The sequence below is a fragment of the Blastomyces gilchristii genome, assembly GCF_000003855.2.
Source record: "Blastomyces gilchristii SLH14081 genomic scaffold supercont1.36, whole genome shotgun sequence".
Lineage (NCBI taxonomy): Eukaryota > Fungi > Ascomycota > Eurotiomycetes > Onygenales > Ajellomycetaceae > Blastomyces > Blastomyces gilchristii.
The window spans coordinates 255,283-281,003 of record NW_003101647.1 but is presented as its reverse complement, the minus strand read 5'-3'; the positions used below and the strand labels follow the sequence as shown (position 1 = coordinate 281,003).

Here is a 25,721-nt window from a genome sequence, read left to right as displayed (position 1 = left end):
TTATTGTGCGCAACCAGTGCTGTGAATCTGTGCTGTAAATATGCTGGTTCCTATCCTGCTGGCTGCTGTCTATTTCGTCGATGTATTTATTTATTAAATAGTAACGTTACGGAGTATTTAGATGATGCTAGCAGGTGATAAATATTTAAACGATAAAGAAAGAACCGAAAGCTGTTTGTTATTATATTTAATAAATAAATCCCCCGCCAAGATGGGTTCAATGGCAAATTGTGCGGCATCAAGCAGCAGTAACTTAACTATTTAAATACTTATTTAACTAGATAATACTTAATTATATGCGGATATAATCTAGTTACCTTTACCTGTAACTATTTAGCTGATGGATGGATAGTGAGAGAGAGATCTTGATTCATCCAATAAATATGAAAGAAAATATTTATGATATTCTGCATCTAAATATCCCAAAACGGCAAAAACCCCCTCCTGGCAGAAAATATATTCAACTAACAAAAATTAACCAGAAAAAGAAAATACCTAGCTAAATAAGTTAGCCAAAACGCCTCTTCCGTCCTCTTGGAACGTCGGAATAATATTTAAATTTTTAAAAAAGAAAAAAAGAAAAAAGTCTACCGGTTATTTTTGACAAAGCCAAGAGAAAAATATTCATCCCTCAAAAAAAAAAAAAACAACACAACATGACGGTCTGAGATAGTTAGCACACCAACCAGCTCATATTCACACACATACATACCATACACCATGCTGTCGTCAATTGACAGCGACGCCTTTGGGTTCCCTGTCGCGAAGAGACAGAAGGTCGCCCCAGGCCAGCTCGTCTCGAAAGATACTGCTGCTCCTCTCCCTCCGAGCTCGCGGATATTCTCACCCTTCAGAGTGCGTTCTTCTCATTTTTTTTTTTATATATTCCTTCTTTGGGGATTGAGAGAAAATCTGGAAATAATAGACCTAACTAACAATCTCTATTGAAAATATATAAAAGACTCTAGGACTTGTATCCCCAACCACTGTGCCCTTCACCTCTGTCCCGCTGGGCAAAACCACATTCCAAATCACCACCTCTGTCGGCAGATCCCTGCAGACCTACGACCTCCGCCGTGGCCTAAGCCTGGTCTTCCTCACACGCCCCCAAACCCCCACAGTTATAACGGCAATATGTGCCTGGAAGGACAAGGTGTTGGCTGCCTGGGGTGGTGGTATCTGGGTGTTCAAACGTGGGAAGAAAGTGGGAGAACTGCCCTTGCCCTCCTCACCAGCAACTACAGGAGGGACAACCGAACCGATTGAGCAGCTGCTAGTGTTTGGCTCGTGGATTGTTGGCTGCGGCAGCAATACCATTCGCGTGTGGAAGTCTACGACCTTCGAGCATTACACGACCCTCACCCCTCCCAGTCAACGATCAGCATCGTCCAAGGGGGGTGCCACTCGCGTCCTGACGGGCCGGATATGCAACATGCCCACATACCTCAACAAGATCTTCGCCGGCCGCCAGGATGGCAGCATTGATATCTGGAACCTTTCCACGGGGAAACTGGTCTACACCATCCTCCCCACAACCCCAGACGCAGGCGCCGTGACGGCCATGGAGCCTACACCCGCCCTCTCCCTTCTCGCAATCGCCTACAGCAGCGGAGCCCTGACCATCCACAACGTCAGAACGGACCAGGCCGTCCTACAACTCCGCTCTCCCGCTTCAGCTTCAACGACCGCGCCCATCTCGCCAATCACCTGCATCTCCTTCCGCACCGACGATCTAGGCGCCGGCCACGACGGCCGCAAAGCAGGCGTCATGGCCACTGCCAGCGCCGACAGCGGCGACATCACCATGTGGGACCTGAACAACGGTGGCAGAGTCACCGGCGTCCTCCGCGACGCGCACGAATCCTCCTCCTCCTCCTCCTCCTCCGAAGAACCCGGCATCAGCAAAATCGAGTTCCTAAACGGCCAACCCGTCCTAGTATCCACAGGCACCGACAACGCGCTCCGCTCCTGGATCTTCGACGAGACCCCTTTCTCACCGGTCCCTCGGCCCCTGCACTCACGCAGCGGCCACTCGGCGCCCATCACCACCCTCCGCTTCCTCCCCGCCTCCTCCGACGACTCCGACGCCGTTGGCAAATGGATTCTCAGCGCCAGCAAGGATCGGAGTCTATGGGGCCTGAGTCTGCGGAAGGATTCGCAGAGCACGGAGCTGTCGCAGGGCCATGTGAAGCAAAAGAGTAAGAAGAAGGGTTATCTAGGGGCGCGGACGGAGGACTTTAAAACGCCCGAGATTACCTGTGTGGCGTGCTCGTTGAATAGGGATGGAGGCATGGGGACTGCAGCGGGCGCTGCGGGTGCGAGCGGGCCGGCCTGGGCTAATGTGAAGGGGGGCACTACGGAGTCAACTAATTTGACTGGGTGGGAGAGTGTTGTTACGGGCCATCGGGGTGATAGGTTTGCGCGGACCTGGTTTTGGGGGAGGAAGAAGGCTGGGCGATGGGCTTTTGCAACGCGTGATGGTACGGAGGTTAAGGTTTGTTGTCTCCTTTTCTGCTTCTTTCTTTCTTTCTTTCTTTCTTTTTTTTTTTTTTTTTCTCTTTTCCCCTTTTATTATCGCTGTGGATTCAAGGGCCAGATTAAGATTTACAAGACAACTAACCCAACTCTCCACAGAGCGTCGCTGTTTCGCCGTGTGGCACCTTTGCACTAGTCGGGTCCGCGGGTGGCTCAATTGACATGTACAATCTGCAATCCGGCATGCATCGACAGTCGTTCCCAGCGCGGGTAACTCCCGCCCAAGCGAGGAAGTTGAAGATCATGCAATTGGATGAAATGGACGATATGGAGACTGGGGCCAGCGGCAAACGAGGCTTCCAAATGGGCGAGGGAAAACACACCAGCGCCGTTACAGGGTTGATGGTTGACGCACTGAATACTACAGTTATAAGCTGCGGGCTTGATGGGAAAGTGAAGGTTTGTTTTAACCATATACATATATATATATCCATCCACACACTACAACGACTATACAACTCTAACATATTTCCCGCAGTTCTGGAAATTCACTACGGGCCAACTCCTGCACGAACTAGATTGGCATCCCATGTGCTCTATCACCGGCCTCCGCCAGAACGCCTCCAGCGACCTGATCGCCCTAAGCTGCGACGACCTCTCCATCCGCGTCATCGATATCGAGACGCGCAAACTTGTCCGCGAACTCTGGGGCGCCATCGGCCAGATCAACGACTTCTGCGTCTCCAACGACGGCCGCTGGATCATCGCCGCATCCATGGACTCCGTCATTCGCGTCTGGGACCTGCCAACAGGCCATCTGATCGATGCCTTCCGTCTGGCGAATACGTGTACCGCGCTCGCGATGTCGGTGACAGGCGAGTTCCTGGCGACGGCGCATGCAGATGGGGTTGGGGTGAGTATTTGGAATAATCGAAGCTTGTTCACGCATGTCCCGACGAAGCATATTGAGGAGGATGCTATTGTGGAGGTGAGCGCGCCGACGGCGTCGGGGGAGGGTGGGGCGGCGATTTTGGAAGCTGCGTTTGAGGAGGATGCGGGGGATGGAGGTGATGAGGGGCCGCTTGTGTTGCCGACGGAGCAGTTGAGTAGTGATATGATGACGTTGAGTATTACGCCAAAGAGCAGGTGGCAGACGCTCTTGCATCTTGATGTTATTAAGGTGAGAACGAACTATTTCCCAATAAACCACTATGGCTGGATTCATTGACTTACTAAAACAACAAATCACTACAGGAACGAAACAAACCCAAGGAACCCCCAAAGGTCCCACAGAAAGCCCCCTTCTTCCTCCCTTCCACCCTCACCAAACCCGATTCCGACTCTACCTCGCTCATCCCAGCAGCAGGGGCAGAAGAAGACACCTCAGAAACCAAAAAGACCACCCCAGCCGAACGCTCCCGGATCGCCAAACTCCAACGCGCCAACGACCCCAGCATGCAAGCATCCAAATTCACCACCCTCCTCCATTCCTGCTCCTCCGCCTCCAGCAATAGTACGAAGCAAACCGGAAACCCCTATGACCCTTTCATCGCCTACCTCAAATCCCTCCCCCCGGCCAAAGCCGATCTAGAAATCCGCTCTCTCGACCCAGGCCTGCTAAGTGGGAATAGACACGGCGCTACCAACGAGCTGGTAGCGTTCGTGCAGGCGCTGACAGCGCAGTTGCGGACGAGGAGGGACTTTGAGCTTGTGAATGCGTGGATGGCTGTGTTTTTGCGGGTGCATGGGGATGTTGTTGATGTTGGAGAAGATGAGAATGGGGAGGGGAATGATGATGATGATGATGATGGTGGTGATGGTGAGGGGGAGGCAGAGGGGACAAGGACAGCGTTGCGGGAGGCGCTGGGGGAGTGGAAGGTTGAGCAGGAGCGGGAGGGGAGGAGGTAGAGGAGGTGGAGGGGTATTGTAGGGGGATTGTGGGATTTTTGCGCTCTGCGAGGTAAAACGAAGCTATAATACAAGGACAGGACATGGAGATGGGTAGGCAGGAGTGTAAACCGAAACCCTTTATCTTTCTAGCGTATAATACCAAAAAAAAAAAAAAAATAAAAAAAAAAAAAAATAAATAAATAATTCCCCGACAGTGGTCTAAAAATAAATCCCGCCAGCCCCCGTTCTATGATAGCGCAAGCAAAGGCAGATGAGGCTGAGACCTGATGTCCGCACTATTCCTAAAGTAGCCTAGATTATGGCGGCAACTGCGCGCCAAGAGCCGCCACGTGCTCTTAGTGCCCGAACAGGAAATGCCAGCGTTTCGGTTCTTGTTACATCCAAAATTACTAGTCGATCAACGAGAATTTAGGAGGAACCCCTCAGCATGCCAGCGTGGGGAGGAAGAGATGGCTCTTCAGAGTATTATGGAAGCTTATTTTATAGAGATATAGATCAATTTGGTATTCTATTCTCGTCTTTTTTAATGTTCAAGTTATATCCGCGGTTGGATTGGTGATGAGAGTACGTACCGTACCGTACAGGCATCTTACCGCGGTGAATGACTAAGCCGTCAGTTCCCACATCCATCCATCATCATCACTTCCTCGCTATGTCTTTTTTCTCTCTCTCTCTCTCATATTCTCATATTCTCCCTCTAGTTATCTCTTTTTCTCTCTCATTCACTCTCCCTATCTATCTTCCTGTCGCCATATTTCCCGACTGGAACATCGCCAGAACTAACTAAGCCTGCATACGTATGTATGTATGCACATGCACCAGCGATCCCGCACGTCTCTCTCCCCCCCCATGCATTCCGAGCCGATCTCCATTGCCAGTCAGGCATAGGTAGCCCCAGTTATCTTCGACCCTCCCACGAGCCCCGAATATCGATAAAAGGAGGTCCTACCATACTATTCTTGCAAGCTAGACGACCCTGGCCCCATCCCCCATCACAACAAATTACACCATTTCCGCGGCCATCTCAACAACTCGGGTGAGACGACAAATCCCGTCCCCGCCCCCCCGTCCGAAGACAGAAAATAAATTGAATTAAATGAAATAAAATAGCACTCACCAACTCCCCGACATAAAAAATAAAAATAAAACAACATAGAAATAAAGAAAGAAAGAAAGAAAGAAAGAAAGAAAGAAAGAAAAAGAAAGAAAGAAAGAAAGAAAGAAAGAAAGAAAGAAAGAAGAAAGAAAGAAAGAAGAAAAAGGCACCATGCGCTGGTTCCTCATCTTCATAATAATCCTCCTCCTCCTCCTCGCCGCCTACATCGCCTGGATAGGCTTCACCCACTATCGCGCCCGGCGCTCCGGCCTGCCCCCTCCGCCCCTAAAATCTTACATCCCCTTCACCTCCTCCTCCTCTTCCTCCTACTACCACAGAGACAGCAGCTACCCAACCCCGCGCCCCGGCGGCGTCGGCGACTGGTTTAGGGACAAATGGGCCGCCGTGCGCAACCGGCGGACGGCGCGGGGCGCGTATGAGTCGCCGCTGCATCCTGGCGCGGGCTCTCGCGGCGGCGGCGGTGGTGGTACTGGGTATGCGCATGATGAGATTTGGGATTCGCGGATCGGCGAGGGCGGGTATGGCGGGGCTGGCGCGGGGTATTATGAGGAGCAGGAGCTGGGGATGGGGAGGCATGGGGAGGGGAGTGGGGGTCGGGGCGGGGGTGGGAGTGGGCCGTATGATATGGGCGGGCGGGTGGAGGCTGGTGCGAGAGTCGTGCCGGCTGCGAGTACGGTGACGGTTGATTTGCACGCTAGGGAACCCGAGCAGGAGGTCGAGAGGGGCCGGAGCCGGAGTCGGGAGCCGCCCTCGTATAGCAGGCCGGCCGGCGGTGTGAATCCCTTTTCAGATGCGGCGGAGACGAGCCAGTTGAGGGATGTTAGCTCGCGACCGGCGGTGGGGGATGAGCAGCCTACTGCTGCTGGTAGTAGTGGTGGGGATGGTACTGGTGCTGGTGCTGGTGCTGTGACAGCTGCGGCTGCTGATGATGACCGGGGGAGATCGTCTGATCGGAAGAGTGTTTTTAAAGAGAGTATATGAGTGTTATGATTATTGGTTTTTGCGTTATCCTTATTCTTCCTTTTTTCTACTTTTTATCCACAGCAGTGTGATGTCAGGATGGATTGCTTTTCTCTTTTTGCTTTTTGTAGTGTTACGCCATTTTATGTCTTTAACGGCGTCGTTGGTCTTTGTATTATTTGATTGTCCCGTCCCTTTATTCTTATATATACATTCTTGAATTTGGCTCACTTTCATTTTGGCCGCCTGAGCTGAGCTATCCTTCGCAAGATTCATAGTTACTGGTCATTGCATCTAATAAGAAATGGGTGGGAGTCCCGGAAACTGTTTACATGAAGATATCATTCCCGACCGCACACGCACAAGAACGCATATAGGTTACTTAATCAACCTGCCGGAGGATATCATACATATTCATCGCATTCTTCGCGACTATTGGTGCTCCTTGTTCCACCCCACCGCTGCTCGACCTCCCCTTCTTCCTTTTCCGACTGCCAGGCAAATTCGCCGCGACGATCCATGCCTCCTCGGCACCAGCCGTAGAAGACTCGAGCAGTCCATGACCACTCTGGTCGCAGGCAGACGCTCCAAACACATCAGACCCCTCAATCACATCCATTTCTCCCTCCCCTTCGTCGAGAAGGCTAATCAACCCCTCAATCACCCTTCGCGCGGCCTCCCCATTCTCAATCCCACCCCCGATCCCACCCGTCCGCTGCGCACAATCCCGCATCCACGGCAAGTCGCGCAACACGCCACCCGCCTCACCCATCAACTCAACCAATCTCTCGCCAACCGAACCAGACTTCGCCGTGTCTTCACCCGCAACAAGGACCTCCTTCAGCACCCTCAGCGAGTACAGCACCGCCTTCATCTGCGCGTGGAGGTGGATGTCATCCCACTCGAGCTTCTCCCCGCAGTACCCCCGTTCCAGGAACCGGCGCAGCTTCCCTGTAGCCAATCGCTCGTCGGGCCCCATGCGCGCAAGGACGTCATATAGCGCAAAAGCCCTCCACCGGACGGCCGGCTCACAGGCGCTACTCTCATCATCACCACCATCATCATTATCAACAGACGAAACAAACGTATTAACCTGCTGCACAAAAGCCTCGAGTCTCTCTTCCGCCTCCTTCTCTGCCAGAAGCGTTAGCGGGATAGCCGCTATCCGCCTCCCCTTGCGCATATGCTCAATCACAGCTTCCTTTCGTTTCCCCTTGTCGCCCGCAGGGTATCCCAGGTTCAATAGCGAGTAGGCGAGTAACCGCAACTCGCTGCCCTCCATCCATGCCGCGCGCCGATCATGGCGCTCAATCAAAACCTGGAGATAAACATGGGCCCCTTCCTCAGGCATCGCGAAGGAGGGCAGTTCATATTGCGCATACAGCTCGGAGAGCTTGGGGTCCGTGATGACTGCGAGGGGATTAGAAGAAGTCCACACCGACCCGCTGGTGGTGGCGGCGGCCTCATGGCCGCCGAGATCATACTCCTTCAGAAACGAGATATATTTAGCGCTTTTCTCAACGACATCCGCGTTCCCCTTGGCGCGCTGGATGGTTGTCGCAAACGACGCGCGCGGATCCCTTTTCACCTCGTAGGCGAGGCGCGGGAAACTGGGCACGCCCAATTTCTTGGCGACTGCCGCGGGCCGTACTTGGGTTGCTCGTATGCTTATTCTGCTTGCAATATCCGGCTCTGCGCCCGCCACCGGCAGAGCATCGTTTGGCAGTGGCTCACCCGTTTCAAGCGAATCGAGAAATATCACTGAGCCTTCCGGGCCGAGGTCGTGCACGAGCAGGTCAGAGTCGCCCGTGAGAACTGCACAGCCCGAGTCCCTTGCCGCAATTGCGCAGTACACATCAGCTTCCCCTGGTACAACCTCCGTTATTTCCGCAAATATGCTTCCATCATTCTCATTGCCATTTTCCGTATTCCCACATGCCGTAATAATAACCTTCTGTAATTCCGGCACACCGGCAGTACATCTCAATACCTCCTCCGGACTCCATCGATGCTTCAAGTCTTCAATGACCGTCGGAACCACAAACGCCGATTCCGGCATGGGCTTGAAACGACGGGGTAACGGGCGTCGACCGAATATTTTCTCCGGGCAGATATCTAGAGCTTTTCTGCGGATGGTGGGCGTTTTGAAACCTCCCGCCGTGTCGCGACAGAGCTCTCGGAGCTTTCGTCTGGTTGCCTCCATGCGCTCGAAGCGCACAGGCCGTTTTGAAAGTGGCAGGGCGCCGTCGAAGAAGATTTTCTCTCTGTTTAGGAAAAGGGGGAGGGGAGAGGGGATATTGCGAATTAGTTTAAAGGCACATCATCTAAAGTAACCCAAAACAAAGGGAAACAGTTTATCGCGAACGGAATGAAAAACACAACCTACATCCTCACATCCAACCCCCTCAAACACAACAAAAACTGCATAACACCAATGCTAACTTCATTCGCTGATGGCTGCGCATCCACGACATTGTAATCCACCCCGCTCCACGACAGCAGCCGGCTGTAGACATGATACACCAGCGCGGGGCCATCTACCACCACGCTACTGATGGTTTTGACGTTCTGGTCATGATTCTTTGTATTCCGCAGCCAGACGGTTTGCGCGTGCGGGAGGAGGTGTTGTGTTAGGTATCGGATGCCCATTTGTATCGTGATAGCTCATGGGGTTGGGTTTCTTTGGTTATGGCGGGTGGTGGAAACGAGGATGATGGGAGGGTTTGCTTCGGATGGCCTCGCCTGTACCTGTCATGTGGAGGATGTATTAAACTAATGGATCATAAAAGCCTTCGCTACTAGAATGTTGATGGCTATCGTTGGCGTCTGGTGTTGGGGTGAAATTGGAATCTGAATTTTTGGAAAGTCGCAGCGGATCTTATCTTATCTTATCTCCACGTGATTTGTTCCAGCTACCTAGGTAGCCCTGAGCACGACTTCCAAGGTGGTTACGGTATGGTATACAAATAATGGAATGGTTATGTCACTCCAACAGATGTCCATCAAACTGCCAAAGCAAGCCAAACCATTTCTTTCATAATCTCATTAGAACTGGAATTTCTATAAGCTATACATATCTCAAAACGCAACAATCCCAACAAATGAGCAGTAGGCCGGACTAGACGAGACCATGTCCAGCCCAGCGAGATCCACTCGCCATGAAGCTCAGCAATACATAATCCCACCCATGCTCATATTGCTCGTAAGAAGGCTGTTCCAACGGCCTCGATCCAAGTGGCACGACATCTAAGAAGCAAAGTCAAAGCTACCCGTTGTGGTTCCACCTACACTAGGATACGGACGTTGCGGCACCGAGTGGGCCGAGCGCCGTGCATCCGGATCGTGGCCGGAGTCCCCAGGATCCGCCCAGATATCACGCCACGCGACAGGGTTGGAGTGCCCTGACCAGCCATTAAAAGGATAGGCCGCTGTATCCCATTATTTGTTGCATGGAGTGAAATAGCAAATGGAAAACAATTTCTGCGCTCCGCGCATGGTCAGGCCATCATCCGTTGCCACCGTTGGAGATGCTGCTGTCCTGCTTTTTTTTTTTTGGAGAGCACACGAATCACTTGTCCTCCCCGCACCAGCCTCGGAGTTGACAAGATGAGTAGTCATGAATTCGTGGGCTTAAGATAGATATGGCCAACCTCCTACGGCCCGGATAACTTGTAGAAAAAGCTGCATAGGACGTGATATTCATTTCTCAGGCGCGTCGGGGAGCCGCTCAATAACATACTTCGCCCGCGCGACGCTCATAATGGGTACACCGGGGATTTTCCTATACAAGGGGAAATTAAGATGTCAAAACCATCCGATTCCAAACAGCAATTTCATACAAATGCTGACATGCTTTTTCGAAAGAAAAAAAAGAAGAAGAAAAAAAGAGAGAGAGAGAGAGAAGAAAAACTTACCGAATCCTCCTCTTCAAATCCCTATCATTCGTCGCTACAATATAAACCCGATGCTTAATAACCCGATCAACAAGACAATCGTCCGCATACGTGCCCTTATGGTCACACTTGAGTCTCTCGAAGCGCGGGTCCTTGGCTATGCGCAGCGCAATGCGGTACTTGGGGCCCAGCTTCTCCAACTCCGCCAGCACGCAGTCGGTCACGATCGGGATGCATTTGGCGTATAGGCAGTCCATCATTGTGGGGATCACCTCGAGTTTGTGCTGAACGGTGTGCGAGAGGAAGTTTGTGTCGACGAGGATGGAGTATGGGGGTGTTAGGGCTGTGTTGTATTGGAAGAAGAGGGCTGAGGAGACTTGGGGGCTGTTTTTGTTTGGTATTTTTTTTGTGATTAGTGATTTTGATGGTCTGGATGGGGATGGATGGAGATGCTGGTGGGGGGTTACATTTCTCGGACAAGGTCATCGTTCTTCTTCTCGTCTTTGCCCTTCTGTGGTGCTTTTGCTTGGTTCTGCTTTCTATGCGATTGGAATGGATAGAATGGTTAGCTAAGATGGCCTGCATGATCAGTAGTGACGGGCGAATATATAGAATTCTTTCTCTGCGCCAGGAAAGGAGGTTCAAAAAAGGAGCAGCATAACATACAACCGGCTATCACGGCTACCAATTGCTCTTTTCACCTATATATGAATTAGTCCGTTAGCTGCTTTCGGTCATTTCTTTCTGCCAGCTGTAACTCGCATCGAGGCAACGAACCTGAGCGAATTTGCGCGTTCTCTTCTGGATACCCATGTTGGCTAGATTTTTCTTTCTTTCGCGGCAGACGAGGAGTAGGCGTGGAAAAAAGATTGATACAGTACTTCCTTGAACGGAACAAATATTGCAAATATTGCTAGCGATAGGCAGGCTTCTCAGCTGGGGGATGGTCAACACCAGAACTTTTTGCGAGATGGATGTTCAAAAATTAGGTTGCTTATATAATCGAGTGGTGCTTGATGCCAAGGCCCGGCAAATCTCGGTGAAGAGGAGGTAACTATATCCAAGTTGCTGCCATTCTATCACCTCTCTTTTCGCTTTTCTTTTGAACCATTAATTCATGTATTTAATATTTCATCTAATCTACATAATAATAATAATAATAATAATACGAACATTAAAAAAGCGAAAAGAAAAGACAAGCTAAACTTATGAAAACAACACACAGGGATTATATAATACGATTACAAAAAATATTTATGTGAGGGAGACAGAAGGGGAAGTAAGTATCAAATAAGAGGGTGAATGAGTAGGTAGGCAGTATGAGGGCTTAAGCAGCATGGGTACTCCAGAGCAATAAAACAAATAGAATAATCCCCGTTCGGGTGCTAACCCAAAAGCAACAGGGATGGGGTTGAAAATAATGACGAGAATTGAAAGAAGACATAAAGGAAATATCCGGATAGCAAAATGTTAGAAGGGTAGATGGAGGATATTGTTGGATATACCGAGCGACCGGAGAGTAAAAAACAGCTCAGTCACACTTAACATCTCTGCGCGCCAGAACTAGGAAGACGGAAGAAAGAGTAAACAGACGTCAACTAGGAAGAACTATTGCGCCTTCTTCGCCGACTGTGCAATCTTCTTCTCTCTCCACCTCTTCACAGCCTCGGGCGTATACTCCGTGTCAAGGCAGTAATCCCACCAGCGGAAGCTGCTCGCAAAGTTGCCAATGAACTTCTCATGGTGGACGTCATGATGATCCGCGCCGGCCCAGATGGGCAGGAAATGATGCAGACTCCAGGGGAACTCGTATCCGCTATGCGCATCGATGGCCTGGAACAGACGCAGGATGATCCAGACGTACATGGTGAGGATGTGCAGGTCGCCGGTGATGGCGCACCAGAGGATGGGCGAGCTGACAGTGCCGATGCCGAGGATCATGACTTCGATGGGTGAGGCGTATTCAGCGGCAAGGCCGAAGGGAGCAGAGTATTGGTGGTGGATCTTGTGGATACCGCGGTACAGAGGGCCCCAGTGCAGGGCGCGGTGCGACCAGTAGTGCCAGGCATCTTCAAGAACGAAGAAGATTGCGATTTGGTAGGCCATGGTCCACGGGGAGGGGAAGGGGACGCTGGTTTCGAGACCGAAGTATTGAGCCATGGGGTGGAATAACCTACAGGGTGAGTGTAAGTAAAAAAAAAAAAAAAAGAGAGAGAGAGATAATTTGTTTTATTTGAATTGGTTTGAAGAACATACCAGATTTGTGGGAGTTCAACGGTGAAATGACTGAGGAGGACGAGTTTGGCGCAATCCCATTGTTCCTTCAGAGTGGGCATTTTGTCCTGACGGGTGTGAAATTATCAATGTTAGCGCAAAAAGCAATAGTATACGGGAGGGAACATAGACGTGCGTGCTTGGTTTTCAACATACCCTTTGGATCTTATATTTGTGGAAGTAGGGTATTTGGTCCATGATGATATAGGGGAGGGCGCGTCCAAAGTAGACAATCTCGTGCATGGCAAAGGACATGATGCCCGTGGCGAGGACATCGTTTTGCATGAAGGCATACCAGGCAGCCCACATTCGCTCTGCGAAATTAAGGTGGACATTGTACTTTGAGATTTCCTCGAATTGGCCCCAGTAGGTCTCCTGGGGAGGAGAAAGGAGTGTGGAATTCCTGTGAAAACGAGGCAAAGATATTAGGATATTTGGCCAGCCAGGGGGGCTTCCAGAGCAGCGCAATCGATGGAAGGAATGAAAACACTCACATTTTGAAGTCGTGACCAGTATCTATTAGAAATGGTGTTTGCTAGACACAAAAATATCCTAGGGAAGAAGGGATGTTTCCTATTATTATATGCCCAGCAGCGTGATTGTCGTGTCCGCAGCAATTCGTTGTTGTTGAAGTCGTGAAGAAGATGAAGAAATAATGGGAGATAAAAGAAAAAGGATACGGGGGTGGAGGGATTGCTGACTAACACTTGCCAAGCCTGAATCGCCCCGTAAGCAAACCGCGCTTGGGAGCTATTTTACCGGAGTTAACCAATGAGAACGCGATATTGACCACCCTGTGACGGTAATTCCCCGTAATTACCAGTTCGGCACGGGATTTCCTGGACCGGGACCCGCCTCTGACTAACTGGAAGTAGACTAGCGGATCCTCTGCACCGTCTGGTCTGATGGTCTGATGATTGCATCCGAACCAGTTCCGAATTTATATATACAATACATACGGAGTACATATATACATACATATATTACAGAGAAAGCTATATATACATAGTTACACACACACACTACCAGACTGGAGGATGGATCACCTTGCAATCAGGCCACGGGCGATGCCCGCGATCTTACCCCCGGGACGGAGCGGGTTTATGGTCTCAATCCGTGTGAGATTTTTAAGTAACTATGACATGTTGTTCAGATATTTCCAGGAACCAAGAATCGGTCCAATTAATTATCCCCTCCCCTCAGACAGATACCGCCAGAACATACGTATATTATTATTATTATATCCATCTCCGGCAAGGCGTTTCCTATCGTGGTGATTGGAGCTTCCTACCCAATGTAGCTAGTTTGCCCTGTTTGCATCAACCACCCAACCTCTTCCTTCTTTTTTTTTGCTCTCTCTCTCTATCAATCTCCTAGAAAACAACCTTTAGTTATATGCTTATGTGTTCGGGCAAAAAACTCATTGTTTACTCTACTTTATTATTAAATGGCACCCCGATGTTGCTGTACTCCTAGCCAGATGAAGTTCAAATAGAATAGCGCCCTGGTCAAGCACGAACATGTCAATAATATCTGAGTAAGCCCTTCCTCCCCGCTGACGTAGTTTATCCTCCGCTCCCCCCCTCTATAGAAAGTGGGATTGGAAGGTTACCCTACCATATACCACACTATACTACACTACCGCCGTTGCTCCGCTTGTCGTTCGTTCTAATTCCGACTTAAATCCCAGGCAAGTTCGACGGCTAGATGCACAGATCGACAGGATCCAATTGCACATCTCCGAATCCGCCCAGAAGTCAACTGCTGCCGCCGCCGAAAAGCCATCGGACGTGCACGATGAAACTTTAGCAACAACCCAGCAGACCATAACTGCGCTGACTGCAATTGCAAGAGCACTCTCCACGGGCTCCCCGTCACGGCCCCTCCTGCCTCGCTCCCATCTCCTGCAGCTTTTGCACCGATCAGCAGCGCCCTCCCTTCAAACCACTGCTGCAGGGCTAGAAGATGGCTACATTACAGATCTCCAATGGATCATCGCCGCAAAGGCCACCGTGCAGACGCTGGGGATGGTAATGCGCGCGCTGCTACAAGATAGCATGCCGCTAAATGATGGCATTTGGTACTGGGATGAAGTCCTGAGCTCCCATTTCTACACTGGCCTATATACCATGCAGATGCTACCGGTTAGGCTCTGGCATCAGGCGCAGGATGTCTTCCACACGTTCCGGCGGCGTCGGTTGCAGGCGCTAGATAAGGACCTGGGCGTTTCATCTGGGTCATTGTCCGGCCGCTGGAGCAATTTCTATAACCTTGTCCATCAGAGTATCAAGGAGCGGTCCCCGGTGCAGGCGCAGATGATGAGGATTTTGTCGCCGTTTGCGTTGTCACGCTCGCAGGTTCGATCGAAGCGGAAGCATTTGAAGAATATTCGGGAGATTAATGCATGTGCTATTGGACTGCTTGTGGAGGAAGGTCTGATCTTTGAGATGGAGGATGAAGAAGAAGCCGGGTACGCTAGTAATGGCTATGTGGACAATCTTGGGGATTGGAAAGATGTTGTTCGACGGACTGTCGTTCTTCTGCGTGTCGTCCTGGAAAACGTCGGCGGAGGTGATGGCAAGGTTGCCGTGTTTGAAGACACTGTGTTTGCGAGTGTTGAGCATCGGGTCCCGGCAGTAGAACATCCATCGCACATTTTCCAACAACTAATACATGTTCTAGAGGAATCTTTGCCCAGCCAACGGACATCTACTGAGGCTCTAATAAAAAAATACGGTTACCCCTCTAAGATCATTCGCTACTGGATACCTGCGTCGGCCCTGTGTTTTTCCCTCGGAACAATCCTAAATACATTAACAAATAGACGCGCCGAAATATGGACCTGGATCTCCGAACTTGGTTCTACAATGGTTGATTTCTGGGCGAATTGGGTCATAGACCCCTTAAGGAGACTCATCGGGACAATACGGCACGACGAGACGAGCGAAGTCGCCATAATGAGCAAAGGCAGTCTGGAAGCTGATCGAGCCAGCCTCGAAAGGATGGTCGTCGACTTCGCCAAGGATGTCTCGGATCATAAATCATGGACTCAGTCAGATATCGATCTGCTCCGCTCCAAAGTTAAAGAGGGGGACCTAACTCCCGTCCTAAAAGCATACGAGCGAGATCTACGAAAACCGTTCGTTGGAACAGTGCGGGGAGATTTGATTCGTGCGCTGCTGATACAGATTCAGAAAACCAAGGTGGACGTGGAGATTGCAATCGGCGGCATTGACGCGCTGTTGAAGAGCCAGGAATTGGTTTTTGGGTAACTACTTCTCTCCATTCTTCGCCTTCATTTGCACCTAGAAGACTCGCTCACTCATTTTTTCCCCAGGTTTGTCGGCCTTACACCGGGAATCCTCGTCTCCTACGCCGCACTCCGATGGGTAAGTGGAGCATTCGGAAACAGGGCAGGCCTCCGACGGGGGAAGAAACAAGAAGAAATGACCCGCGCACTCAGGTATGTTCCATCCACCACATTCTAGCCATTCCCCAAACATACATATGCATCAAAAAAAACTCACTGATGTACTCCACAACCAGTGCCGTCGATCGCGTCCTGACCTCCTCTTGCACAACCCACGATGGCATCCTCTCCTACAAGGACCACGGCCTATTGATCTGCGAAACCGATATCCTCACGCAAAGAGCCCAGAATCTTCTGCCCGGGGCTACATATCATGAGTTTAGAGAGGATATTCATGAGCTCTTGAATGTGCGTGTTGGTGTTGCGCGGCAATTGCGGATCTTGGAGCGGGTGCGGTGGGCCTATGCGAAGTGGAACCGCTGAGTGGGTTCAAGGAGGGTTTGGGAGCTATGAAGATATGATGCTATGAATATTTATCGTGGGAGCCACACACTTGATGACCTTATCCTCCGGCTTTCGGTTGCACCGGTTTGCAAATTGAGATATCAACTGCCATGAGCTACCCCGCCTCAGATGACTACATTTTGCCTGTCCATTTCTGCATGTAGTTTTACAAGGGGAGCTGATTTAATTCGCCGAACAATCAATCCCAGAAAGCACTTAATTTTGAGGACGAAAATATGATGCTAGATAACTGAATCCTTTGGCCTGCAACTTCGGCAAAAAATTATATTGAGCGGCAGAATAAGTCGTCTGTGTTTCATTGACCCTAACATTCCATGCTTGCGACGAAATGCGTAAGGTGGGACTAATGGCGAGGAATGAAGCGGGCTGCAAGCATCTACATATTATGATCTCAAAATCTCAGCTCAACATCAAATATTTTCCCTGAGTTTCTGGTTTACCAAGATGGTTTTGATAAGTCGTTTCGTACCGTCACTCACAGCTCCAACCGTTGAGACCACTCTAGCTTTCGCGAACCTGAATTTTGCTTTCAGTCTGGTTTAAGTAGTTAAAACCCCATGTCTTGCTCATGTTTACTCAATTTGCTCTTCCTCGTTTTTTTCTCCAACGCTAACATCTCCAAAAAAAGGGAGGCTCCAAAGGAATTTCTTGGTCTGGAAACTCCTGTCCCGCCATTGTCGCGAATCCGCCGAGATTGGGCCTACGAATATCACCGCGAGGAAACTTTGGTGCTCTATTTGCACAAGTTGTTCCTTCGATCCCGAAGTTGGAGGAGGAATATGGGAAACGAGTGTCCGAGATTGCGGGCTCGTCTGACATTAACCCGCAAGGCCTGCGAAGTGACGGTATTTTCGCGGATTATATTGGAGCGGATGGAACACCGATATGGGCGACCGCCACGTCTGGGAGTCCTACCATATCGGTTCATTTGTTGGCATGCATGCTGTAGGCCATGTTCGGCTATCTTTGGAAATTGGCTTTTTGTTAACAAAAAAACGATGGTCGTCACAGCGCCCGAGTATGGTCTGCGCCAGAAGCAATTTCGATCTGGTCAGAGTTAGTTGCCGAACGCAAGAGGGCGCTCGGGACGGTGAACCACGCCGAACCACTCGGGTATGGCGATCTTTTGGCGTCACACGTTCAAATGTCGCGGGAACAGCTTGCAGAATGGGAAAATAGAGCGCGTGTATGGTTGCGGCGTGCCGACCAAGCTAAGAAGATTGAGCAAACACAAGTGAAATTAATTCTCGATAATATAACCGTCTGTGTCAATGCAAGGTCTACTACTACCTATGCAAGCACAATCGATGCCTGGAGATTCTGCTTTGGTGGGAATGGACCGTCTGGTAAATGGGGAATCTCAAAATGCCAATCAATGATGGAGGACTCCTGCTCGCTCTCTCTAGTTGGCATTTGTATCCTGATATTGCTGTAAGTTACATTAATCGAAAGCCCAAAGTCATATCCTTTGCTGTACTGCTTTCTTACCTCTTTCCCCTTGCTCTCCCGCTTCTCTTGTCGCCATTGGCTACTAATCCGACATAAGGCTTTCGGTGACAAATTCGTTTCCCAACACGTTTACATTTTCCCCAAAGGTGTCATTCTTACTATCGGGCTAGAAAGTTCCCCGGTGCAAGGCTAACGTGGTGTCTACTAGACCTTGCCATTAGCACCCATGAAGTATGTTCTTTCCTCAACCGCCGTGTCTATTCTTGCATCGTGCCAATATTTTAACAGAACGCCATCTCGCAGATATTATGGCGATCCAGTACAAGCTCATGTAACCCTTAGTGAAGCTGCAACGCGTGTGACTATGGACGAGTTCGGCGAGTTCGACGTCCTCGTCCTAGGCACGATCATTTCAGGATGGGGCGCCGGTGGACGCAATTCCGTAGAAGCAGTGAGGATGGTTATTACTCTTCATAAGGTTGTTCAAGCCCAGCGGTACCCGAAATGGCTAGATATCGTTGCATCGGCAGCCTGTATGTTGGTAGAAGCAAAGGGCGTCGAACGCGCCGTACTTCTGAAACTAATCAATCTCGCGCGGCGGAGGGGTTCGAGTTTTTTATGCGATCCTAATTCGCACCCGAATCCTCTCTTTTCTCTTGTACAGTTCGAAGTCTTCCTGCCGCTACTAATGGACGATGAAGATAGGATTGATATTCTAAGGGAATATGCTCCCGCTTTCTTCCCGGAGGCTCGAGCAGACGAGGGAATAATTAGGTACCGATTCAAAGGTTTTCTCAATCAACAACAACAAGAAGAAGAGGAAGAAGAGGGCGGAGGAGAGCGGGAAGAAGGAGAGAAGACCAAACTATGTGAACCGCTAGTTAAATAGCTGTGAGACTTCCGAAAAAGCCCCAACAACAACCGTTTGTAGTAGTTCACCTGGCAGAGTAAAAACCGAAACCGTTGTTCCTCACTACGCTACAGCGTTGCCTCTCACCATAAAATGCGGGCAGGTACCTCAGAAAACCCACCATCGCTGGGTCGATGAGAGGTTACAAGCGAATATATTCCGTGACTCGCGTGTTAATACCATGATGGAATCTCAATCCAACAAATCCAAAGTCATAACTTTACTTGACATGTCAGATTACCAATGACAAGTACAATCAGACGGATTTAGTGCTGCTCTCCATGAGCGCCAACAGGAGACAGCGGGTTGGCCGGAATACTTCTCCAGGCGATAATGGGAATGATTCGGCGCCCAAGACGCTCACCTACCATCATTTCGTCGGCGATCCCAACTCAGCTTCTCTTTTTGTTATTTCTAACCTTTACGAAGCGTACAAGCAGGCATCAAGCGGCCCATTGTGGTCCCGGAAACCTAATTTGCTCCGTTTCGATGACATTAGCCGGATCCTTGAACGAGGGAGAGTGGACCGCAAAAAGCTTGCGCAACAGCTTTATCCCGCCAAAATCAATTACCAACTTGACTCGCCAAAGGTGGTCATAGGGACAATTGTGGAAAAGAACCAGCGCGCTAAAAATTATGATGACTATTTTACTTCGTTGAAATGCGGTCGTGGAAGTTAACGGGGTATACAGATCGCTTGGGACCCTTAGGGAGCAACGATCAATCCTAATGTTATTTTGCAGAAATTATATGATGCTCACTGGGTTAAACCATGGGTGTTTTTGGAAGAGTGTGCATGCGTCAGGGGAATATCAATTTGCATGTATTTCTTATTTTGATACAGTCAACCTTCCGCCATTCAAATTTGAAAATGTTATGGCTCTATCGTCAGGAAACTTCTTATACATCAGTGCTCCGCTCCTTTGTGATCCTTCCGACAAGGTGGCGGCCAGCAACATCCGGCGTATGATTGAGAATGTCAGAAAGCATGGGCTGCTCCTCCTTGTCCCTCCCCCCCCCCCCCCAAGTCCTCCAAGTCATGACACCAGAACTCGACAATTGGAGATCCATTGATCATCCCGTCTATGAAGGCCAGCTTGAGGATACCTTCAGGGGAACAAGACTCCACCTCTCTTTCACGGACTGGTCTCCCCCTATCGACCTGGGCCGCGGCCACCGAGACGCCGAAGCATATGTTGTCGAATCAGCCGTATCAGTAAACGACAATGGGCGATGGATTGCCGATCTCGATGTCCTCGACTCCCTCAAAAACGGCTACGGGCAATTCGATCATAAGCTCTTCTTCGAATCCGGCTGTGCACATTCGCCTTCCTCTAGCGGCGACTGCTGCCACCCAAAATGCAACGCTGGGAGGAGGGAGACTTTGTGGACAAAGGAAATCTCCTGCATTAACTACAAGTTGGGATGAATTCCTCGAGCGACCTGACACATCGTCAGTGGCGATGACGCACAAGAATTGGCTGGCCAGGCTATCGATTGCGGTTCTTGCAATCCGGCGAGGCGATCGTCTCTTCCTCAATGATAGGTTCTGTATCCAATGTCTGGAGGATTTGGAAGCTTTCGACCCGGCGCTTCCGGCGAAGGTACTTTTTGTCGTCTGAAACTGCTAGTAAATGTCCCCTTACTACATGCAGTTGGCTATTTTTTCGGGCATTTCATTTGAAATGAAGCTATATAATTAACAAAAATAGGATGCATGAGCGTGTTATAATCAAGGCATAATGTTATTTATCTAACTTATCTAACCCTTTCTTTTCTTTTCCCTCTTGATTATATTGTTTTATTTAACTTTCTTAACAAACAAGATAAACATCTGTGCAGGGAAAATATGAAGAAACTCTTTGAAATCGGGAATTGCATGAATCTGACTGCGGCGAGAAGGAACTACAACGGTAAAGCATACCTCAATGATTCAATAGACATTCCTAAAACCATCCTCACAGGCCTGGAATCTGTCCATTGCGGAACAGATTCACGAAGATCTGATGATCACGCCAAGCCTGCGAGCCGTACTTGTGCGCGAACTTCACAAGCATATCCTCAAAGCCCTCCTCGTCCGCCGCAATAGCCTTGTCGATGGCCTCATCTGTGGAAAACGGCACCAGCTCTGAATGCCCACTCTCGTTATCTGCCGCCGCATGCATCGTGGCGGTTGCTCTTCCCAAGTCGGCGATGATCGCAGCCATCTCATCCGGCTCATCCATATCCGACCAGTCAAGGTCAACCGCGTAGGGGGAAACCTCTGCAACCAGCTGACCTACGCCGTCCAGCTCGGTCCAGCCGAGCCATGGGTCTGCATATGCCTGCAGCGCGCGCTGCGAAATCACCGTCCGGTGGCCCTCGTGCTTAAAGTATCCGCGGATCGCCGGGTCGGAGATGTGTGCCGATACGGCCGGGATCTGGCCTTGCTTCATGTAGATCACGATGTCGTTCTCCAGGGCGTCGCTATTCCCTTCAAGCAAAAGATTGAACGACGGCAGCCCTGCCGACCCGATGCCAATGCCGCGACGGCCAACGATATCTTTGACCCGCTGGCCCTGGGGGCGGATGCGAGTACCGCTTGAATCGGGGAGCGTCTCCTTGTAGCGGTCGAAGGCCTCGAGGACCTTTGCTCGCGTCGCGTCATCCAGTTGGATGGCGCCTCCGCCGGCGCGGAAACGCCGTTCGAAGTCGCGGATCTCCGTCATTCCGTTTAGCAGCCCAAAGCGGGTATTCAGGCGGGCGGAGCGCAGTGCATCAAGCATTGGGCCCTTAGCGGTCTCCAGGGTGAAACCCAGCACATCCGCACGTTCGTTCTTGGTGGCGCTGCTCGCACCACTCGCGGCAAGGACTTGGATGCGCTCACGGTACGCGGCAGCATATGTCTTGACGAGACTTGTGATCTGGTCATCGCTGAGGGCCTTCGCATAGCCAATGAGGGCAACGGAGGCGGCGAAGCGCTTGATGTCCCAGGTGAAAGGGCCGATGTAAGCTTCATCAAAGTCATTGACGTTGAAAATCAAGCGGCCCTGGCTGTCCATGTATGTGCCGAAGTTCTCTGCGTGCAAGTCGCCGTGGATCCAGACTCGGCTGGTGCGCGCGTCCAGATACGGTCCGCCATGCTGCTCCTGCTCCAGGTCGTGATAGAACAGACATGCTGAGCCACGGTAGAAGGCAAAAGCTGATGAGGCCATCTTGCGGAATTTGACTCGAAACGCTGCTGGGTCGGCGGTGAGAAGCTCCCCAAACGCAGCGCCAAAAACGCGAAGGATCTCCTCACCACGCTCCTGAGACTCCGCCATGGTTTGTTTGTGCGTGGGTGAATCGGTCAGTTGCCTTCTTCGTAAAAAAACTCCTGGGTGTCGAAGTATATCAACGGCGGTCGTGGTTGGGTGATGTATGAATGTATGCACGTTCTTACGAGCAGATGATGTAAACTGGCGATCACAGTGAAATCTTCAACGATTCTACCTCAGGTATGTAGCGGAAAGAGAGGGGCAAGTGCGCTGGCTGTGCCAGCCACGGAGGGAGGGGCAACGAGGGATTTAAATATCCCAAGCTTAGTTTTAGCATATTTAGTCATTCTTACTCCATTCGAACTGGCGTGCGGTGTGTCAAGGGGGCGCCAAGGGAGGCGCTGAAACAGAGGGTGAATGAATCCTGGGCATAGCAGCAGTAGAGCTATAACTAACTTACTGTTGCTCCTTTTTATTTCCTCATCCAGCGGTTACTTTGTTCCCTGGCTGTCTGCCTCAGGCTCTGGAGAATAGTCCCGTTCACACCCACTTGGAGGCCCAACGTTAGCTAGTTGTTATACAAGTGAGTGCAATGCGATTCTGAGAATTTAAGTACTTAGATCATTTTCCAGCTCACTGGAGGAAAATAACTATTACCAGATGTAATTTGCCAGTGACTCTATTTTTATTACTTGAAGACAATTGAGATCAAAATCTATGTGATGAACAATGTTTAGTGTGTTCAGACGTGACAAGAGTTGATAATTAGAAACTCTCTAACTTCATGTAGAGCTTGGAAAAAAAAAAAAAAAAAAAAAAAAAAAAAAAAACCCTGGCTATCAAAGTTATTTCACTTATCCTTTCTCAAAAAATCGTTTCCAACATCAACATGTGAAATGCGTGGCACTATGCAAAGCACGGTTTTCTATAGAAGTCATTTGAGGAACAAGGAAGGACCAACGCTTGAGAAAATCTGCTAGAGGTAGTAGAACTCTTCATTGAAGCCTTGGAGATGTCGCAAGAAGCCAACATCACATCGATAAAAAAGCCAAGCAGTAGAAGTTGAATAAAGGTATACCGTTTCCATGCAGGTCCCTTACGGAACATGCAAGTGCAGCTGTAAAGTGTAGAGACACAAATGAACGTGAGCATGGAAACAATAATACTTATGTTGAACCTGGTTACAAGCCATTTTACAGGTCCCCGAAAAGCTTGGGGCTCGTTTAGAGGTCGGAAGTGTTCGAGCTCTGGGGTTTTGACACTTCCGTGATCCTCGTCTAGAATATATGCAAAGCCATTTGTTCCACGTCTCCGTACTGACGTTCATTTGGTTGTTGTTTCGACCGTGTCATATACAGACTTTGAGGGGCTGTTGCGGACTTCCCAGTCATTAGATTGTCATTTGTAGTAAGTCAGGACTCAAAGCCAAACACCTCCATAGGGCAATGCCATGCCTTTAGCATGCAGATGTTCTCATCAGTTCTAAGCCTTGGAAGGAAACCAAGATCCCTCCCTAATGAAGTAGTAAACCTTACTTGATGGTTGTTGATTGATTATGCCCCCGCCTTTGCCACTTCCTGTAGAAACTTGTCGTTCTCAGGGGGAAAATCACTGCGGGGGATATGGCTCCAATCATTCAACTCCTCGGTATCTGGAACTGGGATTTGCGAATTCTTGTCAACGTCTATAAGTTACTAGCACGTGCTTCGTCCAATGGTTGTTCCTCTGTCTTTTTTGATACGTCGGTGTCCGAGAACAAGGCAATATCTTGTTCATGACAGGTGTTGTTGTCAATATCAACATTGATGCTATCGCTCTTGATATCTTCAATTAGGGTCTCTTGATCATTCTGTAATTTATGCTAGGCGGATGGTCAATAACATTAACATTTGCAAATGACCCGCGACGTGTAGTGCCATAGTTTTAGAAGCCTTAGGTCCTGGTGGTGGGTCTTCGACGCTGCCAAAACTTTCAGCCGTTCCACCAAAGTCGAGTGAATGTTCATTGATGGAGGTGCGGGGTTTGAGGTGGCTAATCTCCAAATCAACTCTGACACTCTTGCCCTTCCATCTCTCGCAACAGCTGCTTCCGATGCTTCCTGGCATATAGATGTCTAGATGGAGCAGTTTTCCAAATTTCATAGAGACATAGGCGGCATTTATTTGGTGTTGGATCTCTTATCGTGCTGTGCTGGGAAATAATTTCACGGTCTTCTTTTGTACACTACTCTGTGAGTGCTCATCGTTCATATGAGCGAGTAGGCGCTGTAAATCGATATAGAACTCCTGTTTGGGCTTGCAGAGCAAACATACCCACGACATCAAGTGGAATACTTCTTGGTACCAATCGAATCGTGGCCATGTCCCTACATATGGTCTAGGCGCTCTAAAGTCTCTGGTGTAAGAACAGTAGAACATCACTCACATGTGATTGTGTCAGCATTGCCTTTTTTCTGAAGGGCTGGGGCAGTTATCCTGATGAAATTGGTAGGACTGAATGTGCTGAAACTGCGAGTCCGCCTTGGTTGAATCCCTCATGCTTCTTTGAGCGTGTTCGGCGGAAGCAGAGGTTAAGTCCCCGCGAGGAGGAAAGAAGGGAGCTTGCTCGTTTGTTTCTTGCCATGTTAGATTTATTGGGTACTTGATATTTGTTGGATCCATTGCCATTATTGATAATCATCGGTGTGCAGGAATCTTCTTGGTTTTCTAACCGTGGATTGGCGAAATCTTGGAGTCGCAGCATACTTTTAATTCTGGCTGCCATCAGTCAGTGAGGTGATGTGATGGGGCGGATTCCCTACCCGAGTTCGCTCTAAGTGTACGAAGAAAGTGACAGTAGAGTCAATCTCTCCAGAAGCTGAAAAAGTCGAATGAAGTCTTGTGAGGCTATGAGAAGTAGTTAGGGATGCGGAGAATGGTTGATGTGATGTTGATGGTTGATGTGATGTGTAACAGTTACGGATTATTACTATTAGTTATGTTACCTTACCTACATAGAGATTCGTGTACAGTAAGTTAACCACTCTGTAGTTACTCCGTAAGTTACTCTAGAACTATATAACTTATATCATGACAATAACCAAGCAACCTAAAATGAATGCTAGGTATGGTCACTGTAGCCCTTCCAATATTAATGGATTGACAATTGACATCAATCTAACCTAGGGAAGTAAGTAACTAGTACAAGTAAGTACAAGTACATGTACATGAATGTACAGTAAGTATAACTATGTATTGTACAGTACAGTACAGTACAGTACATACATATAGTGCCTAGTAGCTAGTTAGTTAAGGCCCAGCCCGAGCCGCCGCCGCATGGTTAGTAGTTAGTTAACTACACACAACCACCAAATTGATAGCCACACAACATACTTTAACTCAGTACCTGCTCTTCTATTATTAATTACTATGTGAAAAACTAGGAATTTTCAGGAACAGAGGCCTATTGCCGATGGAGCCTAGCTTTTACCTTTACCAGTGCGATGAATTTCGCTTGATACAGGCCTTAGCTAAGCGCCTTGGAAGGAAAACACGCCTCATGGCCCGCAACGTTTTACAAAGGTCAAAGAAGGCTTCGGTATATTGTTATCAGTTGTTGGACTGACTCGCGAAGCCGCAAATATGTTGAAGTTATGCCATCCGTGATCCATCCGGATATTTAC

General features: G+C 49.5%; 10 protein-coding genes across 11 annotated transcripts; 5 read left to right on the top strand and 5 right to left on the bottom strand.

Moving 5' to 3' along the window:
- Positions 1–633: 633 nt before the first annotated feature.
- BDBG_09178 (snoRNA binding protein) lies at positions 634–4,746 on the top strand. Its single transcript, XM_002620446.2, has 5 exons — positions 634–855; positions 962–2,494; positions 2,635–2,934; positions 3,014–3,655; positions 3,730–4,746. The coding sequence occupies exons 1-5, from the start codon at positions 721–723 to the stop codon at positions 4,381–4,383; spliced, it is 3,264 nt and encodes a 1,087-aa protein (XP_002620492.1). The 5' UTR covers positions 634–720; the 3' UTR covers positions 4,384–4,746.
- Positions 4,747–4,787: 41 nt separating this feature from the next.
- On the top strand, positions 4,788–9,915 carry BDBG_09177. Of its 2 annotated transcripts, XM_002620445.2 has the most exons (2): positions 4,788–5,422; positions 5,497–9,915. In XM_002620445.2, exon 2 carries the CDS (start codon positions 5,654–5,656, stop codon positions 6,482–6,484), a length of 831 nt encoding a protein of 276 aa, XP_002620491.1. In that variant the 5' UTR covers positions 4,788–5,422; positions 5,497–5,653; the 3' UTR covers positions 6,485–9,915. The 2 variants fall into 2 exon arrangements, with proteins under 2 accessions (XP_002620491.1, XP_031581261.1); XM_031723893.1 differs by having other exon boundaries at positions 4,788–9,714.
- Positions 6,846–9,112, bottom strand: BDBG_09176 (uncharacterized protein; the record flags this gene model as incomplete). The annotated part of the gene is made up of 2 exons (XM_002620444.1): positions 6,846–8,727; positions 8,850–9,112. The coding sequence occupies 2 exons, from the start codon at positions 9,110–9,112 to the stop codon at positions 6,846–6,848; spliced, it is 2,145 nt and encodes a 714-aa protein (XP_002620490.1).
- A 247-nt stretch (positions 9,916–10,162) lies between the features above and the next one.
- BDBG_09175 (rRNA-processing protein FCF1) lies at positions 10,163–11,169 on the bottom strand (the record flags this gene model as incomplete). The annotated part of the gene is made up of 5 exons (XM_002620443.1): positions 10,163–10,244; positions 10,378–10,740; positions 10,824–10,895; positions 11,023–11,057; positions 11,134–11,169. 5 exons carry the CDS (start codon positions 11,167–11,169, stop codon positions 10,163–10,165), a joined length of 588 nt encoding a protein of 195 aa, XP_002620489.1.
- Positions 11,170–11,440: 271 nt separating this feature from the next.
- Positions 11,441–13,567, bottom strand: BDBG_09174 (methylsterol monooxygenase). Its single transcript, XM_002620442.2, has 4 exons — positions 13,125–13,567; positions 12,787–13,033; positions 12,613–12,698; positions 11,441–12,529 (listed from the first exon to the last, which is right to left on the bottom strand). Coding segments are annotated over exons 1-4 (900 nt in total). The 5' UTR covers positions 13,127–13,567; the 3' UTR covers positions 11,441–11,964.
- Positions 13,568–14,150: 583 nt separating this feature from the next.
- On the top strand, positions 14,151–16,423 carry BDBG_09173 (ATP synthase regulation protein NCA2; the record flags this gene model as incomplete). The annotated part of the gene is made up of 4 exons (XM_002620441.2): positions 14,151–14,167; positions 14,222–15,898; positions 15,968–16,093; positions 16,177–16,423. 4 exons carry the CDS (start codon positions 14,151–14,153, stop codon positions 16,421–16,423), a joined length of 2,067 nt encoding a protein of 688 aa, XP_002620487.1.
- Positions 16,424–16,909: 486 nt separating this feature from the next.
- BDBG_17966 (uncharacterized protein) lies at positions 16,910–19,504 on the top strand (the record flags this gene model as incomplete). Its single annotated transcript, XM_031725576.1, has 7 exons — positions 16,910–17,002; positions 17,094–17,410; positions 17,477–17,896; positions 18,012–18,060; positions 18,123–18,783; positions 18,899–18,996; positions 19,061–19,504. 7 exons carry the CDS (start codon positions 16,910–16,912, stop codon positions 19,502–19,504), a joined length of 2,082 nt encoding a protein of 693 aa, XP_031581260.1.
- Positions 19,505–19,851: 347 nt separating this feature from the next.
- Positions 19,852–22,776, bottom strand: BDBG_09171 (uncharacterized protein). The gene is made up of 3 exons (XM_002620439.2): positions 22,677–22,776; positions 22,521–22,609; positions 19,852–22,383 (listed from the first exon to the last, which is right to left on the bottom strand). Exon 3 carries the CDS (start codon positions 22,124–22,126, stop codon positions 20,783–20,785), a length of 1,344 nt encoding a protein of 447 aa, XP_002620485.1. The 5' UTR covers positions 22,127–22,383; positions 22,521–22,609; positions 22,677–22,776; the 3' UTR covers positions 19,852–20,782.
- On the top strand, positions 19,864–20,253 carry BDBG_17965 (uncharacterized protein; the record flags this gene model as incomplete). Its single annotated transcript, XM_031725575.1, has 1 exon — positions 19,864–20,253. One exon carries the CDS (start codon positions 19,864–19,866, stop codon positions 20,251–20,253), a length of 390 nt encoding a protein of 129 aa, XP_031581259.1.
- A 115-nt stretch (positions 22,777–22,891) lies between the features above and the next one.
- Positions 22,892–24,980, bottom strand: BDBG_09170 (uncharacterized protein). Its single transcript, XM_031723892.1, has 2 exons — positions 24,805–24,980; positions 22,892–24,674 (listed from the first exon to the last, which is right to left on the bottom strand). Exon 2 carries the CDS (start codon positions 24,199–24,201, stop codon positions 23,917–23,919), a length of 285 nt encoding a protein of 94 aa, XP_031581258.1. The 5' UTR covers positions 24,202–24,674; positions 24,805–24,980; the 3' UTR covers positions 22,892–23,916.
- Positions 24,981–25,721: the final 741 nt, after the last annotated feature.